General features: G+C 39.1%; 2 protein-coding genes across 2 annotated transcripts; both read right to left on the bottom strand.

Annotated features, from left to right (window-relative positions):
• Nucleotides 1-328: 328 nt before the first annotated feature.
• Nucleotides 329-26,930, bottom strand: LOC129237156 (uncharacterized). The gene is made up of 4 exons (XM_054871657.1): nucleotides 26,846-26,930; nucleotides 26,319-26,512; nucleotides 22,288-22,384; nucleotides 329-770 (listed from the first exon to the last, which is right to left on the bottom strand). The coding sequence occupies exons 1-4, from the start codon at nucleotides 26,928-26,930 to the stop codon at nucleotides 625-627; spliced, it is 522 nt and encodes a 173-aa protein (XP_054727632.1). The 3' UTR covers nucleotides 329-624.
• On the bottom strand, nucleotides 10,021-11,937 carry LOC129239476 (protein spaetzle-like). Its single transcript, XM_054874983.1, has 2 exons — nucleotides 10,704-11,937; nucleotides 10,021-10,613 (listed from the first exon to the last, which is right to left on the bottom strand). Exon 1 carries the CDS (start codon nucleotides 11,433-11,435, stop codon nucleotides 10,728-10,730), a length of 708 nt encoding a protein of 235 aa, XP_054730958.1. The 5' UTR covers nucleotides 11,436-11,937; the 3' UTR covers nucleotides 10,021-10,613; nucleotides 10,704-10,727.
• Nucleotides 26,931-27,027: the final 97 nt, after the last annotated feature.

The following is a 27,027-nucleotide window of genomic DNA, read 5'->3' as shown; positions in this document are numbered from 1 at the left end:
TAGTTAGGAGATTTCGTTGAAAAAAATGTATACTTTTTAATTTGTTGTTTTTTTATAGGAATTCATATACTTGGTAATATCTTTGAATTTTTAGTTTTGACACTTACAAACATATTCATATAAATGTATAAAACACTCAACTACTTAAAGTAACTTTGAATAATTTCTGTGACTTATTTAGGTTAAGAATAACTCCAAATATTTAAATACAATTTGATATAGCAAAATGAACAATCCAAGAAGTATAGATGTAGAGTAGAGTAAGAAAAATTCCTAAACGTATATGTAAGTAATATATTTGTATATGTATGCATAAATACGAGGGTTATGCAAATAGTAGTAGTGACTTGTAGAAAGTAACCAGTGCAAGAGGAAACAATTTCCAGTAGCTAAGTATAAGTTTGCTTGCTTAAAACGCTTACAGCTTAAGGAGAGATAGTGAGCAAAACAAAAATTTTCTTTTTTTTTCATTTTCAACTCTTAAATGTAAGAAACTTTAGAATCGCCGTAAAGTGACAGTGCATTTCGAATGGATTTTGCTCTTACTCAACTCCCTTTGACGCTCGATATATTTTACAAAGCTTTCGCTATCATCTCCAATACGCGCATATTTTTTTCTGTTATTTACACCTCCGCCGCCTCATCGAGCACCATCGAATGCAAATCCATGGCGGAGCGCGTTTTACGCGGCGGTCGTGGCATCATGAACTGATTGGGGCTCGGGCCGACGAATACCGAGTTTTGGCGTGGACGCGCATGCGTCGCATAGCCTGCAAGAGAAGAATGAAAAATGAATGAAATTTTTATAAAAATTAATTAAGGCAGGCTGAGATGTGTAAAACCAATATAAACTTAAACTCGATGCGCATAATTAAAAAAAAATACTTTGCAGCCACTTTGTGTACTCCAAAGTGTCACCCAATTAAGAGGAAAAAAATGCTTTAATTGACATTCTTTGTTGCTTATAAAAAGCGTTTAACTGTAATCTGTAGTTAAGTGCCAACACTCGCTTCAGAGCCATCGCATGATACTCGACTCGACGCGACAACAACAATGCCGGTTAGTGCAGAAATTTGCGAAACGACAAAAAAAAAATGAGCTACAGCACACAACGAAAGGTTGCATTTGCGTGACATGTCCGTGCAACACATTGTCGGCGTGTCACGCAATTTGCATTTGCATTTAATAAACGAGAAAAGGTGGAGAGAATGTCGAGTCGAGCTGAGGTTGTGAAGTGAGTTGACAACAACATTTATTTCCATTTGCTCTTACTGTTGCCACATTCCACTGCATCTAACCTGCTGCACATACCCAATAGGAAAATTTCATCTTTAGGAAAAGGTTTAAGGGGGCATTGTCTGGAGGAAGCTTGATGGACTCGTTCTGCCTAAGCTAAAAGGAGTCACAATCTTCGGTAGTAAACTCCTTTGGAAGTCCCACGTTGAAACTGAGACATGCAAGGCATTGACAACATTTTGCAAAACGTGGGACCTTTCTACTAGCAAGATCCTTGAGATCTACTTCTGGATGTGTAGACTCTTTCTCGTGATAGTCAGTAGGACCTTATCGAGACTACAACCCACTGTGGCCATCTGTTGCACCGGAGCTTTCCCGACTACTTCAGGCCCGGCATGAGATGCTTTGGTTAGTCTACCACTACTTGATGTTTTCATACAAGGAGAGACCTTGAAGGCCATCTGCAGGCTGAAACACAATGAGAATTGGTGCGGCCCTCGTCCGGCAGTGGACAAAAGAGAAGGCATGGAATTCGATCCAACGATTCACTCCATGCCCCTTGACTCCTTGCCATCAGTACTTGAAAAGAGATACAGTGTAGTGCTACCAGAGGCTTAGTTGTGGGAAGACTCAGAAAATGAGCCCGGCGAACACTGTTTTCGCATTTTTACGGATGGCTCCAGGACCGAGCATGGCTCCGGCTCTGAGGTCTACGTGGAATCCAGCGGGACAAAACTGCACTTTGCTCTTGGAATGCTTGCATCTGTGTTTCAAGCGTTTGTGGAAAAGCGATGGAGAGGCAGATCTATATGTGTCTGCAGCGACAGCCAAGCTGCACTCATGGGCTTGGAGAGCCCTTCAACCACTTAAAGCGGAGTTGAGTTCTTTAAATCTAAGCTGAACTATGTCGGTAGACAGAATATCCTGATGCTAACATTGGTCCCAGGACTCATGGGTATCGCGGGTAACAAGAACTCTAACTCTTTATCTAAGATAGGCTCTGAAAACAACTTCGTTGTCCCGACAAAGCAAAAACACAAAAAAAATGGGGGTTACGCTTCATGAGTGTTGGTTTTTTTAGCCTTTTCAGGATTATTTTTGTGTTTGGCGAAACATTTCATTACAGAATCCAGATTTAATATTTAATACACTAAATTAAATAACTTTTATTTAGTGGCTGGCATAGCCGAAATATATCTTTTTACAGATTATTGAAAAAACCGCGCCCTCGATAGTCTAGCCTGCCACACCAGAGGTTGCGGGTTCGAGTCCCACTTTTCCAAATTTACCTACTTTCCCTCTTTCTAAAAACACAAAACAAAAAGTCTCATTTCTCAACCCCAAAAAACTTATCCTTCTCAGCCTTACTCCTGCACACTGATCAGCGCATTATTTGCATTATGGCTGCTAGAACAAGCAACAACAAAGAAAAAGACACAGTTACACATTGCATCAGTGGCGCCAGGAAGAGGAAGCGGCGAATCGCAGTAGCAGCGCAGACACACCAAATTTAGTCCAAAGTCCTCAATCATCTGTGTGATCCTTCTGGCAGAAAGATGTGAAACACAGATGGCGCTCTAAACAGTTAGAAGGCGTTTCCCTAAGCAACGACAGGTGGGCATTCCCACTATTTAGGACTGGTAGCGGCAAGCTAATCACCTTCTGTGTCAGAAATCAAAACAGATTAACGAAACCAACGCAAGACTGAGTCTTGTCGAGGCCCTATGTCCCGGGAGGAGTGAACAGGGAACAAAAAAAAAAAACTGAAAAAATTGCAGTAAAAATATTTTTTTACTGATTACTGAAAAAATGCAGTAAAACTATTTTTTATATTATATATTTTTTATATAATATTTAAATATATTTTTTCTGCAGTAAAAAGATTTTTTATATAATTCTTTCCATTTCAATTCAACCGGGCTATTCGGGACATGTTCTTCGATTTCGATGTAACTCAAATATGTTGCTCTCTGATCAAAATAATGAGACACGTATTTTTTTGTTCACCCGAAATTTTTTTTTTTTCAAGATTTATCGGCACTTTGTTTTCCGGCTCAAAATCGATTTTTTTTAATTATACGAGTATAAGAACATTTTTTTTAAATGCTCATAACTTAGTCCAAAATGAACAGATTTTAATGATTCTGGGTTCAAAATGAGCGTCCTTACTTGCACGAGCGACTTCATGTAGAAACAATTGCAAAAAAGTAGTTGAAATTTTTTTATTTTTTTACTGATTACTGGGGAAAAATTGCGTTAAAAATGTTTGCCTGACTTCCCTCTCATTTGCATAGGAATACTTCGATATTAGGCTAATTTGGGTTCCCGTTCACAGCGGCATAGAGATAAAATGCTGGGCCGATGAGCTGGCTAGTCAAGGGACTCTGGAGACGGTTTTATCGCAATATGAGAGGCTTGGGGTCCCCTTGAGAACCTGTGGTCTGCTACTGGAAAGATGGGCCTCGCATCAACTCAACCAGCGCTGGGCTAGTGCGCCAACGTACAAAGTCGCAAAATCTGTCTGGCCATGGATAGATCGGTGGCGCTCGAGAAAAATTCTGAAGTTAACAAAGACGCTGCTATCGACTTTGATAGGTATCCTTACCAGACATTGTCCGCTAGGTGTCTATGCGGTGAGCCTTCGGATTCTTTTCTGCAGAAGCTGTCTGGAGGACGAGGTGGAATCATCTCAGCACCTTCTTCTCAGCTGCCCCGGGTCTCGACGGGCAGAGACATTTACGGGGTCCGGGACTCGAAGTGTAAGCAACTTCAGACCGCTCGCGCAGCTGATACACGGACATCAACTGTCTGTTAGTTGGCTAAATGACAGCCCAGAGTATTATTTACAAGCGCGCAGAAGCATTTTTTCGAGATTAAACTCGAAAAAGGAAAACCAGTAATGGATTTCAAACGTAAAAGTGTAATTGCATTATATTTGGCTGGACAATCACAACCAGCGCTTGTTTGTGAGCCCGAGCACCTTAAAGTAAATAAAGTTTTTGTTTATCGCATCATTACTCGGTACAATGACACTGGTAGCATCTCGAAACGTCATGGAGGTGGTCATCAAAAGACTGCAACGTCACGTGAAATGGTTGAAAAAGTGAAGAAGCTACTTGGCTGAAATCCCCGACGAAGTGCCAATCAAATGGCGAAAGAACTGAAACTATCTGACCGTAGCATCCGCCGCATCCACAGCATACTGAAAAATCATCTCGAAATCAAGCCTTACAAGATCCAAAAGGCGCATGATCTCACACCAAAGCAGCAACAAGTCAGATTTGAGAGAGTGGAGGAGTTGCTTCGATTGGCCAAAAGGAGTCAATTTACGAACGTTGTTTTTTCTGATGAGAAAATTTTTCAAATTGAGCAATTTGGAAACTCCCAAACGATAGGGCTTATTTGACCGACCTTTCACACGAGAAATCGGGTCATCGATTGGCCACCAGTAAGCAGCACCCGCCACAGATAATGGTTTGGGCTACTGTAACCACAGATGGATGCTCTCCAATCAAGTTCATCGAGCCTGGCGTCAAGGGAAGCACGAAATATTATTTGGAAAGTATTCTGGAGGTTGCTTTGAAGTCGTAGGCAGACAAACATTTCGGTGGCAGACCATGGACGTTTCAACAAGACTCGGCACCGTCTCACAAAGCTCGAATGGTCCAAAAAAATGCTAAAAAACAACGTTGCGAACTTCGTAATGTCCACACAATGGTTCTCAAATTCACCAGATGCTAATCCGATGGATTATTCTCTTTGGACCATTTTGGAGAGCCAGGTACGAACTAAAAGATTCACCAATCTTGCGACGCTGAAAACAGCCATTGTTCGCGAGTGAGTCAAAATACCTGCAAGTCACATTTGGGCAGCTTGTGATTCGTTTCTGGATCGTCCGATGGCCATAGTCAAGGCGAAAGGTGGTCACATCGAGCAAAAGTAAATTGATTCTTAATTTTGTATTATTTTCACACATTTTTTACTTTGAATTGAATAAAAGTAAATTTCGAAACTAAATTTATGGCCTTTTTAATTAGTTACACTTCAAGTGCCGGACCCTGTAGGCTCTCACTTTTTCGCTATTTCGCCTGGTGAAATTGATCAGTAGCTTGAAGCGGTTAACACAAACGTAAATCGCCACTGCTGGACGTCATCCTCTATCCCAAGCTATTTCTACCTTTTTCTTCCACCTGTCTTTTTCCTTCCCCTCCCCCTGTATGGTATCACAACGGACAAATTTTAAATTTTTGTCCACGTGGGCCTCTAGCAAGGGCAGCCATTCAACCTGACCTAACCTATGTAGACTTTTGTCATACCGCTTTTTTCTTGTTTTGCTATTTTTTGTTATAAAGCAAGGTAAATAATTTCATTTTTGTATATTTTTTAATAAATATGAATTTTGAAAGAACATCAAGAGTTTTCTTCAGTTATTGTATACCTTCTGGGAAATAAGAAAATATGGTGCTGTATGTAGACTTCAGTTCATCACAGATTCTATGTAGCAAGAGCTAGTCGGTAGCTTTTAAATTTACCATTTAGTCATTTTAAATTTATTTTCATTGGAACTCCATATTTTAATTTAGTGTTTGATTATTTAAATTCTCAAAATTTCTTGAAACCAAAATTAATTTCGGATATTTCCTATTGGGTTTCACAGTTCATAACTTATTAAACAATATGCGCTTACCCAGTGACTATTTTTACTTCCCTGATATTAATGCGCTTATTATTGCATACTTTTAGCTGCACTGCCGTACAAATTTGCCGAGTGTCGACAACAAATGTTGCTGCGAGTGCAAACGAAGCTGGCAACTAAGAAAATAAACGACTTTCATAATTTGCAACGAAAACGCAACTCGCACGATATGATTTTTGCATTTAAATGCAAATTATTGTGAAGGAGCAGCACTGCAAAATATGAAAATAAAGTTCAATTTCCCCACGTGAATATGCAGATGGAAGTTAATTTTCGCACATGCGAGCACAACACAAGCGCTTACAAGTGAGTGATAAATAAGGCGGGATATCGAATGTGAAATGTGCGAATTACCGAAGCACAATTCAATTAATGCAACTTGAAGGCCATCGAATTTGTGGGTAAGTGTTTTTTTTTTCAAATAAAGAATGTTGAGTATTCTTTATATGGAGAAAATGCTGAAAACCGCCAGAAAACAAAAAAAAAAACTCAACGCATGTTTCGAGTCACTTTAAACTTTGCCCCAAAATTCTAGGGATTATAAAACTGCATGTTCGAAACTTTTCTACAAATTCTGATTAAAACGTGTGGAATTTTGATGTTAATTCGTTGCTTTGTTTTTTCAATGAATTTGTGAAATATTTGAGACTTGGATTTCTATGGTTTTTGTACGAAATGAATTATATTTTAATAAAATAATTAGTAAAATTAAATGAAAAAGAAAAAAATTTTCATAAGTCTCTGTTTTTTTTTGTTTTTTTTATTAAGTTTTTAAGGGGTTAAGGGTATCCAGAATTTTAAAACGCAACGGCACAAATAACCAATAAATCCGACGCCGAAATGGAAACACTTTATAGTATAGCGCCAAAAAGTAGGCACCAAAAAAAAAAAACGCCAAAAAATTGGGACCAAAAACGTCCCAAACAGTAGGCAGCAAGGAAATATAACGCCAAAAAGTAGGCACCAAAAATATATTTGCTACAAGTTTGCACCAGCAAACAAGCGCCAAAGAGTAGGCAGGGTTATTTCTCACTAGAAACTAGCAACCACAAGGAAAAACTCAGGAAAAATAGCCTAAAGTGTATCTAAGATATATATAAGGAATAGCTCTCTCTATACTTTTCCTCTACGTTACATCTTTTTTCTCCCTCGCGGAACGGAAATGCGCAAAACGTTGCATGGCCTTGAAATTTTACTCTCCATTCTCGCTCGTCCATCGACGCGTAAGAAGTTTCACTTCAAAAAAATTATTGAAAATCATCATATTTTCGGGCCTCTGACTACCTCTAACCCCTTAACGCAGTTTACGTGCAAGGGTAGCTCAATAAGTGCCTGGAATTTAGAATATTTGTTGTTGTAGCCGCAAATCTAAGAGTTTATTTTAAGAAACATTTTTCAATAGATGCGCACCCCAACTTTCTTACTAACCTTTCAAACAGTTTTGTTGTGATAACCATAATTAGAATTATGTAGTTGCTACTAAAAATTCACTTTTTCCATAGATGTTGGAATATGCACCGAATTCTGCGCCAAGGCAAAGAAATGGTTTTATGTTCCTATTTCCTGGCGCCAGATCAAAGAAATGTTACCTGCACATCCATAAGATTTGATCTTCTCTTTACAGGAGTTGACCACTTTGGATCTGCACAATGTCGTCGTCAGAGTCTTAATCGCGGTTCGACTAACGGACACAATTTTAATATCTCCCACGTCCCACGTTTCCTAAGCATTTCGTATGCCTGCAGGCATATCACAAAGACTTCTGCCTGAGAAGCACTAACGGTATTCGCCAATATTAAGCAAATACATAGATAAATTGGGTGATTTAGAGAAAACCCCTGCTCCGACTCCAGATTCAGTCTTAGACAGTTAGTTATAGTACCAGATTCGGTGTAGATTTTCCCCTCGTTCCAATCCTGCCTATTTGGAAAGATTGTCCTGACCTTCAAACCAATTCCTAAACTGAATTTTTCTGACTGGTTTCAATGACTACAAAATACCGTTGATTTTTGGAAATTTGCTTTTCGTTGAGGTGACCCACATTTGGTTCCATCCAATGACAGGCTCGATTTTTTTTATGTGAAAGAAAAAGTCTAGCGTCGTTAACAAAAAAATTGCCAACTAAAATTCAATTCGCTATAAAACTGCATACCCAGAAAAACTATTAAAATTCTGAAAAACAAAATTTTGAAAAATTGCATACAAAAATGGAAAATTTGCATTATATGGTTTTTGTTATAGTACGATCTATATTTTTATAAAAAATCATTAGTAAGTATTTTTTAATTTAACTTTTAATTCCTAATTCTATCACCGTATCACCCTGTATAAAAACCTATATTTGTCCGGGCGAAATGTTTATAATTTCAGAGAAGGTTCAGTCCCCGGTGAAAAGATTTTTAGAGGTGTACTACCTAGCAGACCGTTATTCGACTCTGAATGAATTTGACAGATATGTTTTAGCTTAGCAAACCTGGTATCTATTTATCATCCTTGGGTTCAGTCCTGACCCATTCCTCCGCAAATAAGCATGAAAGAAAAATATCCAAGTTCTGTATTATTTTATTTTGCCTAACACCAAATCATGGCATTTTACATTTCAATGCAAACTATGTTAACTCTCGTATGCTAACTTTTCCCCAGTCGTGTTCGAATAATAAAAATTTCTTAGCCGCGTTTTGTTAGCATTCGACATTTAACCTGCCCATTCGTTCCTGAGCCTTCTCTATAAACGTACGTTCTCTGAATTGGGTGTCAGGCTGTTACACGGCTAGAATGGAAGGCAACAAAGAAAAAATTCGGTACTTTTTACAGTTTTTCTGAAGCTCAGCTGAAATTATGTATGGTGTTTATGGAGCCGATGCTGTGACAACTAATTACGTCCTTTTTTGGTTTCATCGATTACGTTCATGCATTTTTGATGATAAAATGTCGATAAAGTCGAAAATGTCGAGGCATCGGCCATCTTTATGGCAAGATTTAATCCTGTTCATCAACAATTTTATACAAGGAATTTCTCTTTCGGCAAACTAATGCATACAGGTTCCGGGACTCGAAGTGTAACCAACTTCAGACAGCTCGCGTAGCTGATGCACGGGCATCAGCTGTCTCTTAGTGAGCTAAATGACAGTTTAAAGTATTGTTTACAAGCGCCCGGAAGCATTTTGCCGAGAGTAAACGCGAAAAAAGGAAATCAGTAACGGATTTCAAACTTAATAGTATGATAGATGGGATTATATTTGGCTGGAAAATCACAACCAGCGATTGTTCATGAGCTCGATCACCTTAAAGTAAATAAAGTTTTTGTTTATTGCACCATTACTCGTTACAATGAAACTGGTAACATCGCGAAACGTCATGGCGGTGGTCACCAAAAGACTGCAACGTCACGAGAAATGGGACAAAAAGTGAAGAAGCGACTTGAGCGAAATCACCGACGAAGCGCCAATCAAATGGCGAAAAAACTGAAAATATCTGACCGTAACATCCGCCGCATACTGAAAAATGATCTCAAAGTCAAGCCTTACAAGATCCAAAAGGGGACTGATCTCACACCAAAGCAGCAACAAGTTAGACTTAAGAGAGCGAAGGAGTTGCTTCACTTGGTTGAAAGCGGTCAATTTCCGAAAATTGTGTTTTCAAACGAGAAAACTTTTCAAATTGAACAATTCGTAAACTCCCAAAACTATAGGGTTTATTTTAACGACCGTTCATACGAGAATTTGAGTCATCAATTAGGCACCAGGAAAAAGCACTCGCCACAGGTAATGGTTTGGGCCGCTGTTACCGCAGATGGGCGCTCCCCAATCATGTACATCGAGCCTGGCATCAAGGTAAATACGAAATATTATCGGGAAAGTATTCCGGAGGTTGCTTAGAAGCCGTGGGCAGACAAACATTTTGGTGGCAGACCATGGAAGTTTGAACAGGTCTCGGCACTGTCTCACAAAGCTCGAGTGATCCAAAAAAATGCTAAAAAGCAACGTTCCGAACTTCATAACGTTCACACTCAAATGGCTCTTAAATTCACTTGACGCGAATCCGATGGATTATTCTCTTTGGGCCATTTTGGAGAGCAAAGCCCGAATTAAAAGATTCACCAATCTCGAGGCGCTGAAAACAGCCATTGTTCGCGAGTGAGCCAAAATACCTGGAAGTTACATTCGGACAGCTTGCGATTCGTTTCTGGACCGTCTCAAGGCCATAGTCAAGCAAAAGGTGGCCATATCGAGCAAAAGTAAATTGATTCTCAATTTTGTATTATTTTCACACATTTTTTACTTTGAATTGAATTAAAGTAATTTCCTAACTAGCTTTATGACCTTTTTAATTGATTACGCTTCGTGTTCCGTACCCTGTGCATTCATATAATTGACCCTTACTTCGTATGTTGGGGTACTTCATCGAGCTCCTCTTCCAATTCGCGGTATGCACTTTGATGTTGTTCCACAAATGAGGGCACCAACAATTTTTCTGTGTCGCCTCTGAATGGAGCCGCTTTTCCATGGCAAATCTGCACTCGGAGGCTTGTCAAAGCCTGCCCATGTGCAATGGCAATTAGAAAAAAACCCTTTCTTTCATTTTACTGCTTCGTGCCCACAGTGGATTTCGCACCCGGATATTACCCAGTGGTAGCCACACACACAAACCCATTCCGCTACGGCGGCCACCTGATATGCACCTATCAAATAGTAAAGAAAATAATTTTCAACAAATAAATAAAAAAAAATGCTTTATTAATTAAATTTCGTCACTTTACTGTACAACTTACACATATTTTTTACAATAATTTAAGCTACAAATTTCGTTTTTTCTCCCTTCCTTTCTTGCGCCTCGGCTTATCGATATTCCTCAAAACACACTTGCACGCATTTGGCAATTTCACCATATTCTCCTGCATTCGGCCATCGACCACCACCACCAAATTCCTATAGACAAAATGCTGTCTACATGTCGTAGTTATATAGAAAGGTAAGAGTTCCTCGTATTTACAAGGCAAGTCCTCATTCTCACACTGCTCCACTAAAACGCCTTGTTTGTATTGTGGGTGTTGCACCACCATCAGCCACTTGGATTCTCTTGATTGAGCCACCTTCGGGTATATTAAACGTGTCCTACTGTCGCAAAAATAACTCTCCATTGGCTCACCATCAATGCGACTCTTCACATTTGGTATTACAAAATCATCTTTGAAATAGGATTTGAACTTTTCAAAGTCTTCTCGTTTGAAATTATCCAACTTTGGTAAGTCCAAATAATCTGGTATCTCTGTGCAAAATGGCATTCCGTTAAGTCGTTCTGGGCAAATAACTTCATCAAAGCTTGCTGGCCTTACTTTCGTCTCATTGAATACAGCAAAACCAGGTCCTACTTTAAAAATGCTGTCCAAATTTTCATCAAAAACTTCATTTAGCGCTGTTAGTTGTCGGTTGTCGGCAGTGGATTTCATAGGCCACACAATACCAAGTAGCGAGAGCTGTAACAGCAATCGATAAATCCACATTTTATTGTTGTGATGACGACTGCTTTATTGTTTTATAGATCGGCCAAATGTTGAGAATTTCCCAACGCTGCATGAATGAATGTGAGCCCAGTTGTTAGCTGTTGTGATTGATGAATTCCGCCAACTTTTTGTGGTTTTCACGCAGTTTCGCTATTTACTTGCATTCAATTTAAGGATTTTCCACTGTGCGCTGATGAGCTCCGCTTAATTTTAGGTTTTTCCCACAACTGACAAGTTGTGTTGGATTTCTTGCTCTTTATACTACAAACCGCTGCTAGAGAGTAGCGTCTATGATAAATGAGTGTAGGTGCAGGTGCCGTTAACATTTTAAAGAGGAGAAATTACATTCATAAATACACAAAAGAGACTACTCGATAAGGTTAGTTTGGCTTGCAATTAAATTTGGGCACACAATACGATGCAATTCTGGAAATGTTTTTACTACGTCCTTGTCGCGAAATTCCTCGAATCACCGCCATTAGTTGTTTACGAGCTATTGTTGTTATGAAACTAAGCGCACGATTATGCAGAGTAATTCTTACCTGCTCACTCAAAATGCGTTGTAGAGATGAGATTGCCTTCAGTACTCACATTCTGAATTGGCGTTGCCAACAACACACTTAGACAAAGGACAACAAATTCGTTCAGGGAATGCGAAATAATATGCACTTTGACGCAAAATTATTCAGGTATTGAACTAGCAACAAAACAATGATAAATACTTAATTGCACTTAGTTCTACCAACAACAATGCAATTAGGGTATTCACAGTTCCGTTTTAAAGTTATTATGGGGAACTTTAGAAAGGGGCTAAAATAGCGAAGTGACTACCCCGAAATGAATTTTGTAATTATAAATTGTTCAGTGCTGCATTTGACAGTTATGTAATCGGAAATTAAAACAAAAAATACCTGTCTCGAACGGAAAAGAAAATTTATTAATTGTATTACAATAAAATTTACAATTTCACTCTTTTGCTATCCAGGTAAAAATTTCAAATGCACGTGAAGATTTTATGTTGAAATGCTGCAAATTCAGCTTTTCATTTTCTGATCAATTTAATATTAGTTGGCTTTACACAGCAATTGTCAGTCCAATCCTAACATACGGCATATTAGTATGGTGGCCGGCTTTAGATAAATTATACATTAAAAGAACCATGGTACACGTACAAAGAATAGCCAGTCTTTGCATCTGCGGGGCCCTTAGGACCACACCCACAGATGCACTAAATATTATTCTTAACCTTTTACCAATAGAGCAATTCGGTAAGCAAACAGCTGCCCAGCAGCTCTCAGTCTCAAGAGGACACTCTTCAATTTTAGAAAAATTCCCCTGCATTCCTGGCACAACGGATTTCTGTAAGACGTAGGATATCAACTTATATAAATCCTTCGTCACAGTATTTCCTTCCAAAGAGGAATGGGATAACGGGCTTATTGTTAAGAAAAATGATATAAACATCTATACAGATGGCTCAAAACTAGACAACAAATCATTGCAGTGTATTGCGAGAGTATTATCCAAAAATGAAGTCTTCGTTTACTCGGACAGTCAAGGGGCAATAAAAGCGCTTGAATCAAAAACGCAATCGTCAAAAACAGTTTTAGAATGTTTTAAACTTCGAAATGACGTATCCAAGTGCTATAAAGTGCACCTTATCTGGGTGCCAGGCCACAGGAATATAGCAGGAAACTGCAAGGCGGATGAACTTGCTCGAACCGGTACAACGTTCGACCTACAAATGGATAAGACGCCGATACCCATTCCTTTAGCTACTTGTAAATTACTTATAGACAGGGAAACCATCAAAAAGGTAAATACAAGTTGGCAAAACCTCACAACATGCGAACTAAGCAGACAGACATGACCGAAATTGGAACAGCGGTCGATCGAAGATCTTGCTAAGAGAATCTTGCTTAACAGAGAATCTAACAGGTGGCGCTAAAGTAATCCTCCCATCAGAAAATGCTATAAATTTTGCGATGTCAGTTCTGTTTTGACATTTGTGTAGTAAACACATGCGAAATACACGTTAATAAACAATGTTACGCTACACTGCTCCAGAACGCGGAATATTGATAACTATTTATTTGACCAATAATCGGTCGGTGACTTTGGCACAACGTGAATTTCGTCGCAGATTTCCTTGGCGTCCAACGCCTACTGGTGAAACACTGCGACGTTTAGCCGCTCGCCTCGAAGAGACTGGCACAACACGAGATGCTGCCAGGCGTGGCAGACCCCGGAGTAGCCGTTCTGCAGAGAATATTGCTGCTGTAGCCAGTCGACGGTCTTTACAGCGAATTTTGGTACAAGATTTGAAGATGTTGCCGTACAAAGTCCATACGGTGCATCAGCTGTTAGCTGCTGACCGCCAATCGCGTCTAACATACGCTCAAGCCATCCTTAATCACCACCAAGAGGAAGATGATTTTTCATCAAAAATAATCATGAGTGATGAGTCCCATTTCCATCTTAGCGGATACGTAAGTAAGCAAAATTTATGCTTCTGCGGCACTGAAAATCCCCGTGTAACCCACGAAGAGCCATTACACCCGCTCAAAGTCACTGTATGGTGTGCTGTTTTCGCTGAAGGAGTCATCGGACCTTTTTTCTTCGAAGACGTCGCGGGCCAAACGGTTACTGTGATTGGTGAGCGCTACAGAGCAATGATCAACGAGTTCTTTTTGCCGCAACTTGATGAATTGAGATTGAAAAACATGTGGTTCCAACAGGACGGTGCAACGACACACACTGCACGTGCCACAACCTGATAGGGGTATTAGCCGGTCATTTTCTGATAGGCAGCCACGCTAGAAGGTTGGGACTCCCGTAATTCGATTTCTGTAGAAGCTGTCTTAATACACAAGAAGAGGAAACAGTCAGACACCTTTCATGTGAGTGTGAAAGCTTTGCTATGAGAAGACTGCGCACTCTTGATACAATATTTTTAACCGATGTAGCGGACATAGCCCATCTAAAACGAACGAAGCTCTGCTCGTTTATTAAAGCTACCGGATGGTTTGAAAAGGAACACATGGGGTAAGGATAAGCTCCAGTGGTATTACAATGGACCTGCGAAAGGTCTAAGTGTGTCTTTATGACAACCACCCTACCTACCGCCCTTGGGGAAAAATAAATCCGTTATGTTTATTTTGTATTTTGCGAAAATGGATTAAAACTTTTTATAGTCGATCTTTAGCTCCTGGGTGATCTTACGACTACTAAGATGGCGGTAACTTTGGTTATTTCTATGATTTTATCGATATTTTCGACATTATTTTCTTTAACATCAAAAATGCCTCAACGCGATCGAGGAACCCAAAAATGTATGAAATTAGCTGTTGCAGTATCGGCTCTATGAACACCATTCACAATTTCAGCGGCCTGGCTTGCACTTTCGCCTTTATCAAAGAAAAACTGTACCGAAGTTTCTTTTTGTTGACTTCCATCGTAACCCTGTAACACCCTAAAAATAACTTCTCTTTAGTGAGAAATGTTATTTTGACAACGAAAATAAACTTTAAATTATTTGATCGATACTTTACGCGATATCGCCCATTAAAACCATCTACCGAGAAAATAATGGGTATCTTTTCCCCCGAACTTATATTATATATTCACGTTTTTTGTTGTTATATTCTCTATTTTATAGTTTTTGCATACCAAATACCAGATTCCATAAAAAATAAAATTTTCAGCTTATGATGCTTTCCATTTCAATTCAACCGGGCTATTCGGGTCATGTTCTTCGATTTCGATGTAACTTAAATATGTTGCTCTCTGGTCAAAATAATGAGACACGTATTTTTTGTTCACCCGAAAAAATTTTTTTTCAAGAGTTATCGGCAGTTTTGTTTTTCGGCTCAAACTCGATTTTTTTTAATTATATAAGACAAAATTTTTTTTATGTGCCCACAACTTAGTCAAAAATGAACCGATTTTAATAATTCTGGGTTCAAAATGATCGTGATTAATTACACGAGCGACTTCATGTAAAAACAATTGCAAAAAAGTAGTTGAAAATTTTTTATTTAGCAAAAAAGAAAAAAAATTGAAATTTTTTCGAAATTCAATATTTCAAAAAGTGTATTTTGTTTTTTTTATAACTTTTTCCTAATCAAAAGGACATCTCAAACTTTAATTGAGCTGAATGCCTAGTAGCTAAAATGAGTTGTTTTTGAGTAATGAATTTTTGAGTAAAAACCCTGTTTCGCACTTTTTGTTTTTTGCAAAATAAAACATTTTCAACTACTTTTTTGCAATTGTTTCCTCATGAAGTCGCTCGTGTAAGTAATTATGATTATTTTGAACCCAGAATCATTCAAATCGGCTTATTTTTGACTAAGTTATCAGTAATTAAAAAAATTTAAATTTCTCCAGCACAAAATTAATGTCTCCACAGTATGTAACACTCACTTTGCTCTCCTAACTTCACTTCTCTTCACAACTCTCTCAACTTTGCACTTTTAACACATTTTATTTTGCTCTCTCAATTTGTATATGATGGTTAATTTTTGGCGTTATCGCACACCTGCTTGCGAAAATTAAGAATAACTGTTACACATTTTTGTGCTTGGCTGCGCTCGTATGCATTCATAAACAAGCCGATCGCTCGTTAGCGCCAAGCGTTAGTCAATGCATTAAATTCAACATTTGAATGTAAACGATTGGGTTTCGTTTACGTTTCTCTCTCTCAAATCGATAGTGATAATAACTGCTGCCGACTCATTAATGATGTATTGCGCCATTTCAAGGCCACAACGTCGGCACAGAAACAAAATAAACGAAAATAAGCGAAAGTGAGTGGAAAATGAGGAATATAAAATATGGACTTTCACAATTTAACGCGCGGCATTCGCTTTTAATATTTCGATTAATTTAAAAATCATTTGATTGATTGATTGATTCACAAACAAGTAACTTTGCACGCAAAGGCTTATTTATTTTCTGTGGTAATGTCACTTCGTCTCTTAAATTCACCAAAAACCAAGTAGCGGGTTGAGGATTGCGCCACCTTTGTATTCTATACATCCTGCTAAAGACGCGCCGAGGGGCTTATTAAACTTAAAAAACAAAAATCAATGAATGCAATGATGCACTGCAAAGTGACCTCCACTCTGATAAACACAATACAATGTAACAAAAAGAAATATTTATGAGTTTTTTATACGTCTACACCAAGTCTGCGGTGAGCACTGCACAACCTTAAGAAAATCAAAAATGAATGTCCACATTTGCATGCCACACGCAACTCCAGACATTTACATGCACAGATATTCACTTTCCTGCTCGTTCATTTAGTCGCCTTGTTAGCGCACCTCACCCATTTGAAATGCATTTCCGACTGATTCTCTAAATGGAAAATACCTAAAACAAAATGTAAAAGACCGCAAATTTATCCGCATAAGTTTGAGCGTAACGCCCTAGTAAATTGGATTTGGTATTTGAATGGCGCCAGTCTTTCCACATTTTACTTTTACAACTACACGACGACGTCAGCAATCAGTTTTCAGCACTAACCAAACAGTTCATAATAGCCGCTTACAATCGCAGAGGTAAGAACATAGACGCCACAGGTCGAGACTTTGCATTCTTTGGCTGCAAGAATCGTCTTTGGTTTTATAAGGTTTTATTTTTTAATGGCTATTTTTTTTAGCTGTACGAGAACTATCGACAACTGCGAATGGCAAGGTTAGGTTAAGCAGCACTGGCTCATCTGTAAAAACATCCCACGTAGGCGTCTAGGGTCCATTGTGTTACCAATGCTACGTACTTGGAGTCGAATTATTATTTTATGTAATTTTTAATGCACGTCTTCGTGAGTTTTACAAGCTGTTCAACAATATCCTTCAAGGATGAAAAATATGTTGCTCCTAAGCACATTTGTCAAGTCCTACAAAGAGCAGCGCTGTGGCAAAGTAGGTGTTCCAAACTACCCCTAGGTTAGGTTAACTTGATATGGTTGGGAATGGGAATGGGCACACTTGGACGAAGAAGGATTCGTCCTTTGTGATGCCATTATGAAGGGGTGAGGCGGGAGAGAAGGACCGATGGGATGCAGGGAGAGGGCGGGGAGAGGTGGTGCTGGGATGGTTGGTAGCGTGCGGATTACGAACGATGACTATGTTTGCGTCGACCGCTTTATGCTGCTGATGAAATTCATCAGATTTTTAATGTCAGCCCCAGCTATATCAGCAGGCGTGGCAAAGAAGTAGAAGCCAAGATGCCTAGATCTTAACCGCCCTCAGAGCAGGGCAGCTAAGGAGAAGATGCTGAGATGATTCCACCTCATCCTAAATACATCCAGCGCAAAAAGGACTCGAGGTTATTCCAAGTCTCACAGCATGCATTCCTCGCGCATTGTGTCCTGTGGGAGAACCCACGAGATTAGAGAGCTGATATTTTCTTAGCCTCAGAAGCTCGCCCGAGCGCCTCCGGTCCACACGTGGCCAGAAGGCTTTCGCGACCTTACACGTTTGTGTACTTTCCCAGCGCTCGCTGAGTTAGTGCGATGCCCATCTTTCCAGGAGCAGACCGCAGGTAGTCAGGGGGATTCCAATTTTCTCCCTCCGCGGGGAAATCACCTCACATGTCCCTTGTCTGGCCAGCTCATCCGCCTCACAGTTTCCAGCAATGTCGCTGTGACCAGGAACCCAGATGAGGCTGATGGTAAAGAATTCGGACGCGGTCGAAAGCGAGGTCAAGCATTACTTGACCAATTCCGAATGCATCGTCATAGACCCGAGGGCCCTTATTGCCGCTTGGCTGTCGGAGTAAATATTTACTTTCTTGACCGTTATACGCATTCGAGCAGCCAATCAGCTGCCTTTAGCATTCGCTTCGTTGCATTTTTTACACGCATCCTTCTGGACATTTTGGCTGCGTGATATGGGGTAAGACAGTGTCCCGTCAGTACTCCAACCAATATTTTGTAGTCTTTTCTAGAGAGTAATAAAATGAAATGTGTAGTTTTCGTATTTGACAAGCCATCATGAATCATTGAACGACACAGCAATGCTTCCAAATTGTGGAAATTTACTTTGAAACAAATAAATCTTAAATAGAATAAATCAAATACCACTGGTGGCACTATCAGCGCATCTATCTTTAGAAATGAGAAAGGAGCTGTCGTTAAGGTGAATGGGGAGCGCTAACGGACGTGTTGATAGAATTTTTGTGTTCTAACTCTTTGGGGACAAGTGTCACAATATAGCCGCCTAAGCCGTTTTATCCTTCCGGACGCGTGTCGGCATTTAGCCGCCCAAATTAGCCCGTAGCTGAAAGGGTTGCGACGTCTGTCGTTCTGAGCGATAAAATACGCATAGGTATAGTAAAGGAGTCACGTTTCCATTCAAAGGCATAAGAGACCATTAGCGATGAAGTTTTATCTTCCTTATAATGTAAACTTACGATGTGAGACGCCGCCCGTCGAGCGGCTCCATCCCGGAAGGGCTAAAATTAACTCCAGACGTACATTCTTCGTCGTTTCGACGATGGTTGATAGCATGGTTGATGTTTTTGGTGTGACTTTTGCTGACAAAGCAATGGGATTTTTACAATTTATTTTAACATGAGCCTTTTAAATTTATTTATTATTATTTTTTAGGAATTAATCGAAGATTTTTTCTCACCATTTTTTTTTTATAAACCTCCATTTTGTCAGAAAACTTTATTTTACTTATTCCTTCGATTAATTACTAGATTTTACATTACTTTAACGAAATCTGTTTGGTTTTTAATCTCAGAGGATCCACTTCAGAGATATAGCGGTAACCGTAAAACGTCTTTTTTGAGAGGAGCTCCCAGAGAACAGCTGTAGCTCCTTTCCAAATAAATATTTTTACGAATGCTGCCCGGGCAGTTTTTGAGATAATGCGTCCAAGGTAACAAAACTCATCCACGCCTTCCTATGGCTTGCCGGAGCTTGCGTTTAGGTGGTAATGCGTATCAACTTTTGTTTTTGTAACGTTGATTTAAAGTCCAATTTGTGCTGCAGAGTCGCCAACCGCTTGTAGTTTTGTTGATACATGCGAGTATTTATGTGACAGCACACAGATGCCATCCGCATAGTCTAGGTATTCCTGGTGGTCACACAAACCCAGGATATACCTCTGTTACTCGCGTAGGTTTGCCGCATTGCTAGGTCCAATGCTAGGTTGAAAAAAAGTTGAGAAAGTACATAGCCTTGTCTGACACTGGTTTAAGGACGTAGTTCACTCATTTCTTATAGATACTTTTTTGGAATTTTTTTATAAGAAAATAAAATGCGATCGTTTTGACTTTATACTATGTTATTATTGACATCAAATAGTATACAAAAACCATTTTTTTTTTTGGTAGCAATATGGTAGCATATTCGGGCAGTTAACACCTTATTCCTCCGAACTTCGAACAGATCTCTCTATCCGCAAATTAGAGTTTAAGGGTCGTACTAGGGCAATCTTTCCAAATAGGCAGAATACTGCTAGTGTTTTTCAGAAGTGTTTGCGATACTGCATGCAAAATGCTTAGGGAACGCGGAAGCGAGGAAGATATTAACACTTTCTCCGATAGTAAAGTCGCGCTCAAGGCTCTGACGACGCGATAGTGCAGAATGAAACTAGTAACCTTCTGTAAGGAGGATATCAAATCTCTTGGGTGTGCAGGTAACATTTCCCTAATCTGGGTTTCAGGACATAGGAACATAGAGGGAATTGAAATTGCTGATGAGCTTGCCAGGAAGAGGACTGAATTGGCCTCAGAGGCCTCCTACCCGGTTGTCGGCATCCCCCTGACAGTTTTTAAAGAAGAATTGCACAAATTATTTCAGAGCAAAGCGCAGACAAGATGGAGCTCCATTTCTTCATGTGCTATTTCGAAAACCCTTTGGCCACAGTACAGTATACGGAGGACTCAGAAAGTCCTTTGGGCTCCTCGCCATTCAATTCCCAAACTCATAGCTGTATTTACCGGTCACTGGCCAGAGTTGGTGAGAAATGAGTGGTTTACACGTTTCAGAGATGGTTGTGAGGCCATAAATGACAACATACGGGCCCCCCAAGTCAGTAATCACTGAAAACTCCAAAGCAGTTGTTCGTAAATTTATGGGAAATGAAACGAAATCATAGTTGAAATTCATGGAATCGGAGTTGTATATCTCCAAAACATCGATTTATCGCATTTTAACTGATAATTTGGGCTTACAAAAGGTCGGTGCACGTTTCATTCCGCACAAATCAACTGAGGACCAAAAATTGCTGAGAATTCAACATTCAAAAGACGTCATTAAAGAGGCGAGAAAAGAATGCAGAAGAACTTCCTTTACAGCTTTGTAACTCGTGATGAAACGTGGTGCTTCCAACATGAACCTGAAACTAAGTGAGTTAAAGTGAGCCACCAGCCAAAAAATCGCGTTTGGGGAAGTCGATGGGAATCAAGTCGATGTTCATTTGTTTTTACGATTCCAACGGAATTGTCCACAAGGGGTTCATACCAAGGGGCCAAACTGTCAATGCAAATATCTATCTTTTCATTTTGAAGCATATGCAACAAAGGCTTTAAAATGCCATGATAGAAATTTGCATTCGTCGAATTCGCCCTGAATACCGCGAAGGAGGAAGCTGGGGCTTATTGCATGATAATGCACCATCTGATCGATTCACTCTTGTGCCTGATTTTTGACTAGAAATCGCATTTTAACCATAAATCACTCGCCGTATTCGCCTGATATGGCTCCCTGTGACTTCTACCTATTCGGAAAATTGCATTTGGCCATGAAAGAAAAACATTTTTCGTCCGTAGAGGCCATCCAAAAGGCTTGTACCGACAACCTGAAGGACATTCCGGTCAATGACCCGAAACATTCTTTGAAAAGCTTTTAGATCGAGCAAAATAGTGTACCGAGGCCAGAGGGGACTATTTTGAAGAAATAAACTTGAGGTGATCAGAACAAAGCTCCTGTCGTTTCTATTTTAGCTCAGTCTTTTTATTTTGGACTTCACCTTGTATATGTATTTATATGTATGTAATTACTGTGCTATCTACAATTCTAACGTCGTTATTTCTTGTTGCGTGACTGCACTGCATATGTGTACATACATCCATACATATACATATGACTGTAGGTGGAGATTTCCTCTTTGATAGTCCGCAATTTAGTTTCAACTGTCTGTATTCCATGTTTGCAATTGCTGCTACAGTTGGTACTCCAGTGCAGCAGCGGCATTACTCTTGTACGTGCACACATACATACACACACATAGGTATGTAGCTGCATGTGCACTAAATAACGCTTAGGGTTTCACTAAAGTTTTGCATGCGTGTATGCTTGTACATTCAAATGTATGCGAATTTGCTTACATGTCTGCGTCTGCTTTTGAGATTCCATACGAATGAATGTTTTTGGCCAATGGGAGGTGTGGATGGAAGTTTTGCATTCATTTATCAGCGTCAGTGCATGAATTGAAGTACTTCGGGTATTGTGAAACAGTTTCATGTTATCGCTTTGAAGTAACTATTTTATAAACATGAATCATGTGAATGTGTGTGCTTTTGGTTGAGATAAACATGTTGCAGAATAATGATGGGCGGTGCAAACTCTTTAAATGTGCGAGAACAAATCTTGTAATTAATCCTATTAGACAGCAGTTGCAGATAATCTAACAAGCAACAAACCGAGTGAGACAATTTGTTTTATCATTCATTTTCTAGTCCTTAAATTCTATAGAATTATTTTAGTTTGATGCCTTGGGATGATAATAAAAATAACAGAAAATAATAACTGAAACTAGGCTTGACTTTAACAATATTTTTGCTTATTTTGACAATGAGAAATACTGGGAATGAAATGTTGCTGCTTTATGCTTACCTTTTGCGTATATCGTCGGATTATACGCAGCGAAATGACATGTCGGCATGTTGATGTTATTCACTAATCCCATTGACATACGAGATACAGAGGCGCGCTGAAATATTCAAAAAAAAATTTTTAAATGTTTGTGCCAAATTATTTTAAAACAAAAACTAGTACGCTGGCTATATAATTTTGTGCAGTAGTAAATTTTTTAAATTATTATTTTTTATTCCATGAAAAATTATACATTTAGATGGTATTCTCCATTGATAATAAACAAACTATTGCATATAAGAAAAACATCGTAATGAATATTATAATATATCCTAATAGGAACTAATTTAAATGTGCTAAAACACGAACCACAGTTTTTTTTGGTTTTCTAATAAATTTCACGTTGGAAATCGAGAACTGTTAATTACCAGAGGCATCATTGTGTATACCCGTCGAACGTCGAAATCGCTCGTGATTATAAACTTTCACATTTATGTTCTCGAATTAAATTTTAACTAACTTTTTATAAAAATATAGTCCATTCTTTAAAGAAAAAAGCCATATTAATCAAAGCTGCTTTGTAAATACGCTGATACTACATCGACATGATTAACCACAAGTTGGCTCTTCGCTGCTAAAGCCAACAACAATCGAATGGTCGAATGCCGTACAACAGGTGCATGAGTCTCGGTGTATCAATGTTGTGTCTTTGGGAGCATCCCTGGCTACCAATTTAGCTTTGTACTTTTCGATACGACCACATGGTTTTCGCTTCTTGGTGAACACCCACCTACAACCAATGTCGTTTTTATGCTTTGGTCGACCCACCAACACCCACGTATTTTTTTTAGTAAGCGAATCGAACTCTATTTGCATAGCTTCCTCCTAATATTCGCGCCCTGGTAAAGACAAAGCTTCTTCTACTGTTTCAGGACTCTCTCTTTCATTATACCGTCTTTTTGGTCTACCAACAGTACCTGTTCGTAATAATTTGGGTCTTCCTCCACCTCTTTTTCGTGTAACTACCGGGTCGTTTTCTTCATCTAAAGAATACTCCTCATCATTATCGTCATTGTCTTCGAGTGGCTCTTCAACAGCACTTTCATTCTGAATTTCACCACACTTGCCATCATCCGATTAAGATGACTCTTTTAGTTCATGGTAGAAAGGTACTTCTTCACTAACGTCTTCTTGTATTAAAATTGGTTCAAAAGACGTTTCAAAAATTATGCAATCACGAGCTATAACAATACTTCGCTTGTTTTGATTATAAAGTCTATAGCCTTTAGCACTTCCGTCATAGCCAACAAATTTTTAGTTTAGTGCCTCTTGTATCGTATTTGCTATCCATAACAATTTCGAAAGGTTTGATTATTCATACATATTTCCTAATTAAAGGTGACGCAAAATTAATCACTTCTAATTTTTTTTCTTATTTATTGTAAAAAGTTATTCAAAAACAAATTTGTTGATTAATTTTGCGCAACTTTGCACAACTAATATTTGAATTTCATGCCCAAAATCAGTAGAGGAATCATTATTTACACGGAAGAAAATTTGAAACAAGTCGCATCGCTCGTGATTGTAAAATTTTACATTTACACTACAAAACTATGATAATTTTTTTAGATTTATTTAATTTTTTATTACTTTTGAGGTCTAGAAATGTAATGCCCAGGAGGCGAAAATCAGCTGTTTCACATTTGCTCTTCTTTGCTTTCATCGAGGTCAAAAAGCTACTAAAGCAGTTCGGGATATTTGCGACGAGTATGAGAAACATGTCATAGGTGAGTCTACAGCAAGAAAATAGTTTGCAAAGTTGAAAAATGGCAAATGGCGGCTTTGACGTTGATGACACGTCCCGCAGCAGAAAGCCTCCTGAGTTCGATGAAGAATGTCTCAAATCACTGTTGAAGGAGAACGTAGAACGGTCGCTAAGCCAGTCGTGAATTGGCGAAAAAAATGAACTAGATCATAAAGCGATTCTCAATCACTTTCATGCAATGGGATTTATCGAAAAATTGGGAGCCTGGGTGCCTGGGTGTGTCACGAGCTCAACGAAAAAAGCAAAGAAAGTCGCCTTCAAATTGCTTCTCAGCAGCTCGCCCCCCATTGAGCAATGCGCTGTCATAAACAGCGCTTTTTGTACCGAATCGTCACGGGAGATGAGAAATGGTATCTATCAGGTCAGTCCATAAGTTCGTGCGTATTTTACCCATAATTTCACTTTTGTACGATTTTTGCATACAAAAAATTATTCGCGGAATATAACGGAACTACTTATATTTTCTTTGATGTATTGTGCATTCAACTAGTGATTTTAATTGCGGATAGAAGCACGTGTTGTTAAAAAATAAAATGGAATCTTCGAACGTGTATAAGAAGAATATTTGTATTTTTTTTATAAAAGTACTAAAAATGCAACAACTGCTGTCGCAGAAATAAACACTGTTCACGAAGAAGATACCGTGAGTGTAAGGCCTGCGCAAAAGTGGTTTTCAAAATTCCGAAGTGGTAACTCCGACGTGGAGGATGCGCAGGTCGACCTGAAGTCTTTAACTCCGACGCCTTGCTCGAACTCGTAGAAGCTGACCCAAATTTGGCCATCGATATATAGCTCAGAGATTAAATTCAAGGTTTCAAAGCTGGGGAAATGGGTTCCGTATAGACTTTCCGTCGCCAACCTTCAGCAGAGAGTGAATGTGTGTTCTGAGCTGCTGCAACGGCTTGAAAATGAAAGTTTTTTTAACCGTATCGTTACTGGTGATGAAAAATGGGTCCTTTACAATAATCTTGTTCGCAAACGCCAATGGTTAGATAAAGCTGAAACACCAGAACCGACCCCTAGAGATGGCCTTCACCCCAAGAAGATTCTCCTGTCTGTTTGGTGGGATATGGCCGTTACTGTTTATTATGAACTTCTGGAACCAAACCAGACGATAACTGCTGATTAATTATCCCATCAGCTATTAAACCTGAATGAGGCACTTAAAAAAAATTGACTGTCTTTAGTGAATAGACGCAAAGTTTTGTTTCACCACGCCAACGCAAGACCTCATACCGCAAGGCAAGCTGAACGAGCTCGGATGGGAGCTAATGCCGCATCCACCATACTCTCCGGATGATTATTACCTTTTCCGTGTACTTCAATGCCATATGAGTAAGAAGAACTACTCCTCAAAAGAAGCTATAAAAAGGGATATCGAAGCGTATTTTGGCTCCAAGAACAAACAATTTTTTCAGCAGGGAATTAAAAATTTGCCTAAACGTTGGGAAGACATTGTAAATAATGAAGGAAAATATATTATTGATTAATAAATACTTTAAACATCTTTTTTATTAATTTCAAAACCACCTTTAAAAAACGCACAAACTTATGAACTGACTTGATATATGAGTACATCGATATGAAGCAAACAGAGGAGTGGGTGGCTCCAGGAGATACGCCAAAGCCGAGAGTCAAGCCGGATCTTCATGCACAGAAGGTCATGATATGTGTTCGGTGGGACTGGGAGGGCATGGTGCACTGGAGAATGCTCGAAAAGAATACCACGGTCAACAAGGAGCTCTACATTGCTCAGTTACACCGCGTGGATGAGGCTATGAGGCTATTGGACTGAAAAGACTTGATCGACCTGGTTAAACCAAACTCCTTCATGACAACGCCAGGCCAAATGTTGCACAATACGTCAAAGGCGCACTCCAAGAGCTCGAATGGGAGGTCGTTTAGCATCCGCCGTATTCTCCGGACCTTGCACCGATCGATTACCATATTTTCCGCTCTTCCGCTTCTTATCAAACCATATAAAGGGCGTTACCTTCGATAACAAAGAGGCCCTTGAAAACTGACACAGAAATTTCTTTGACACCCGATCAGGCGATTTTTTGGCGGAACGACATCAACAAATTGCTCGAGAGGTGGGAAAAGGTTTTAAAGAGTAACGGCGAATATATAATTGATTAACTTATAGATTTAATTATGGTTTTTTTGTGTTTAAATAAAAGTATTTTTAATATACTCGTATCTAATATAGTAATTCTTAGTTACTTACCCCATGCGTTGGTATTGTGTCGATATCGACCAGTGGACAGGAAGACCGATGCTGTTGCTGAAATTTCGGCTGATATGGTTCCAGCATGCGTATTTTGCCCCAACGATTAAAGAACAAAACAATGGCACCTACCCAAAGCATCAGCACGAGGCCAACAATGATTACCTCCCCCGGTCGTACCACGATTTTGGGTCCTGGGTAGAAATGAAATTGATAAAGAGCAAAAATATTTACATTCAATTATAACAACAACATCTTTTGTAAAAAAAGTTTAGTATTCAAAACAACTGAAAAATTCTATTTGTTTTAGCTTTGCATTCTGTGCAAACAAATAAATTTAAAAGCAAAAAATCTTCACACATTCACAGCTCTGATTGCAATGGCAGTTGCTTCAATTAGAGTAAAAGATAATTAAAGGAAAACACCCAAACTACCAGCTAAGTTGAGGATTTCACTTTTAAATTGGTTTTTGTAATGACACACGAAGACAAATGTAATGAAAATCAAATTAAAGAAAAACATGCAACCGACAATGTAGTGGCCTGGGGCAGCCCAGTGCTGGCTAAAGGAAGTGCCACCAATGGCAATAGCAAGAAAATCAATCGGTCGCATTGTTGTATAAATCACTGCGACGACTTTTAATTACTACCGTAATGGCAGGTAGATATACTGGTAATTTGTTTTAATTACTTGCAACCAGGTAACAACA

The sequence above is a fragment of the Anastrepha obliqua genome, chromosome 2 (genome assembly GCF_027943255.1).
Source record: "Anastrepha obliqua isolate idAnaObli1 chromosome 2, idAnaObli1_1.0, whole genome shotgun sequence".
Classification (NCBI taxonomy): domain Eukaryota; kingdom Metazoa; phylum Arthropoda; class Insecta; order Diptera; family Tephritidae; genus Anastrepha; species Anastrepha obliqua.
This window is presented reverse-complemented; position numbering and strand designations above follow the sequence as displayed.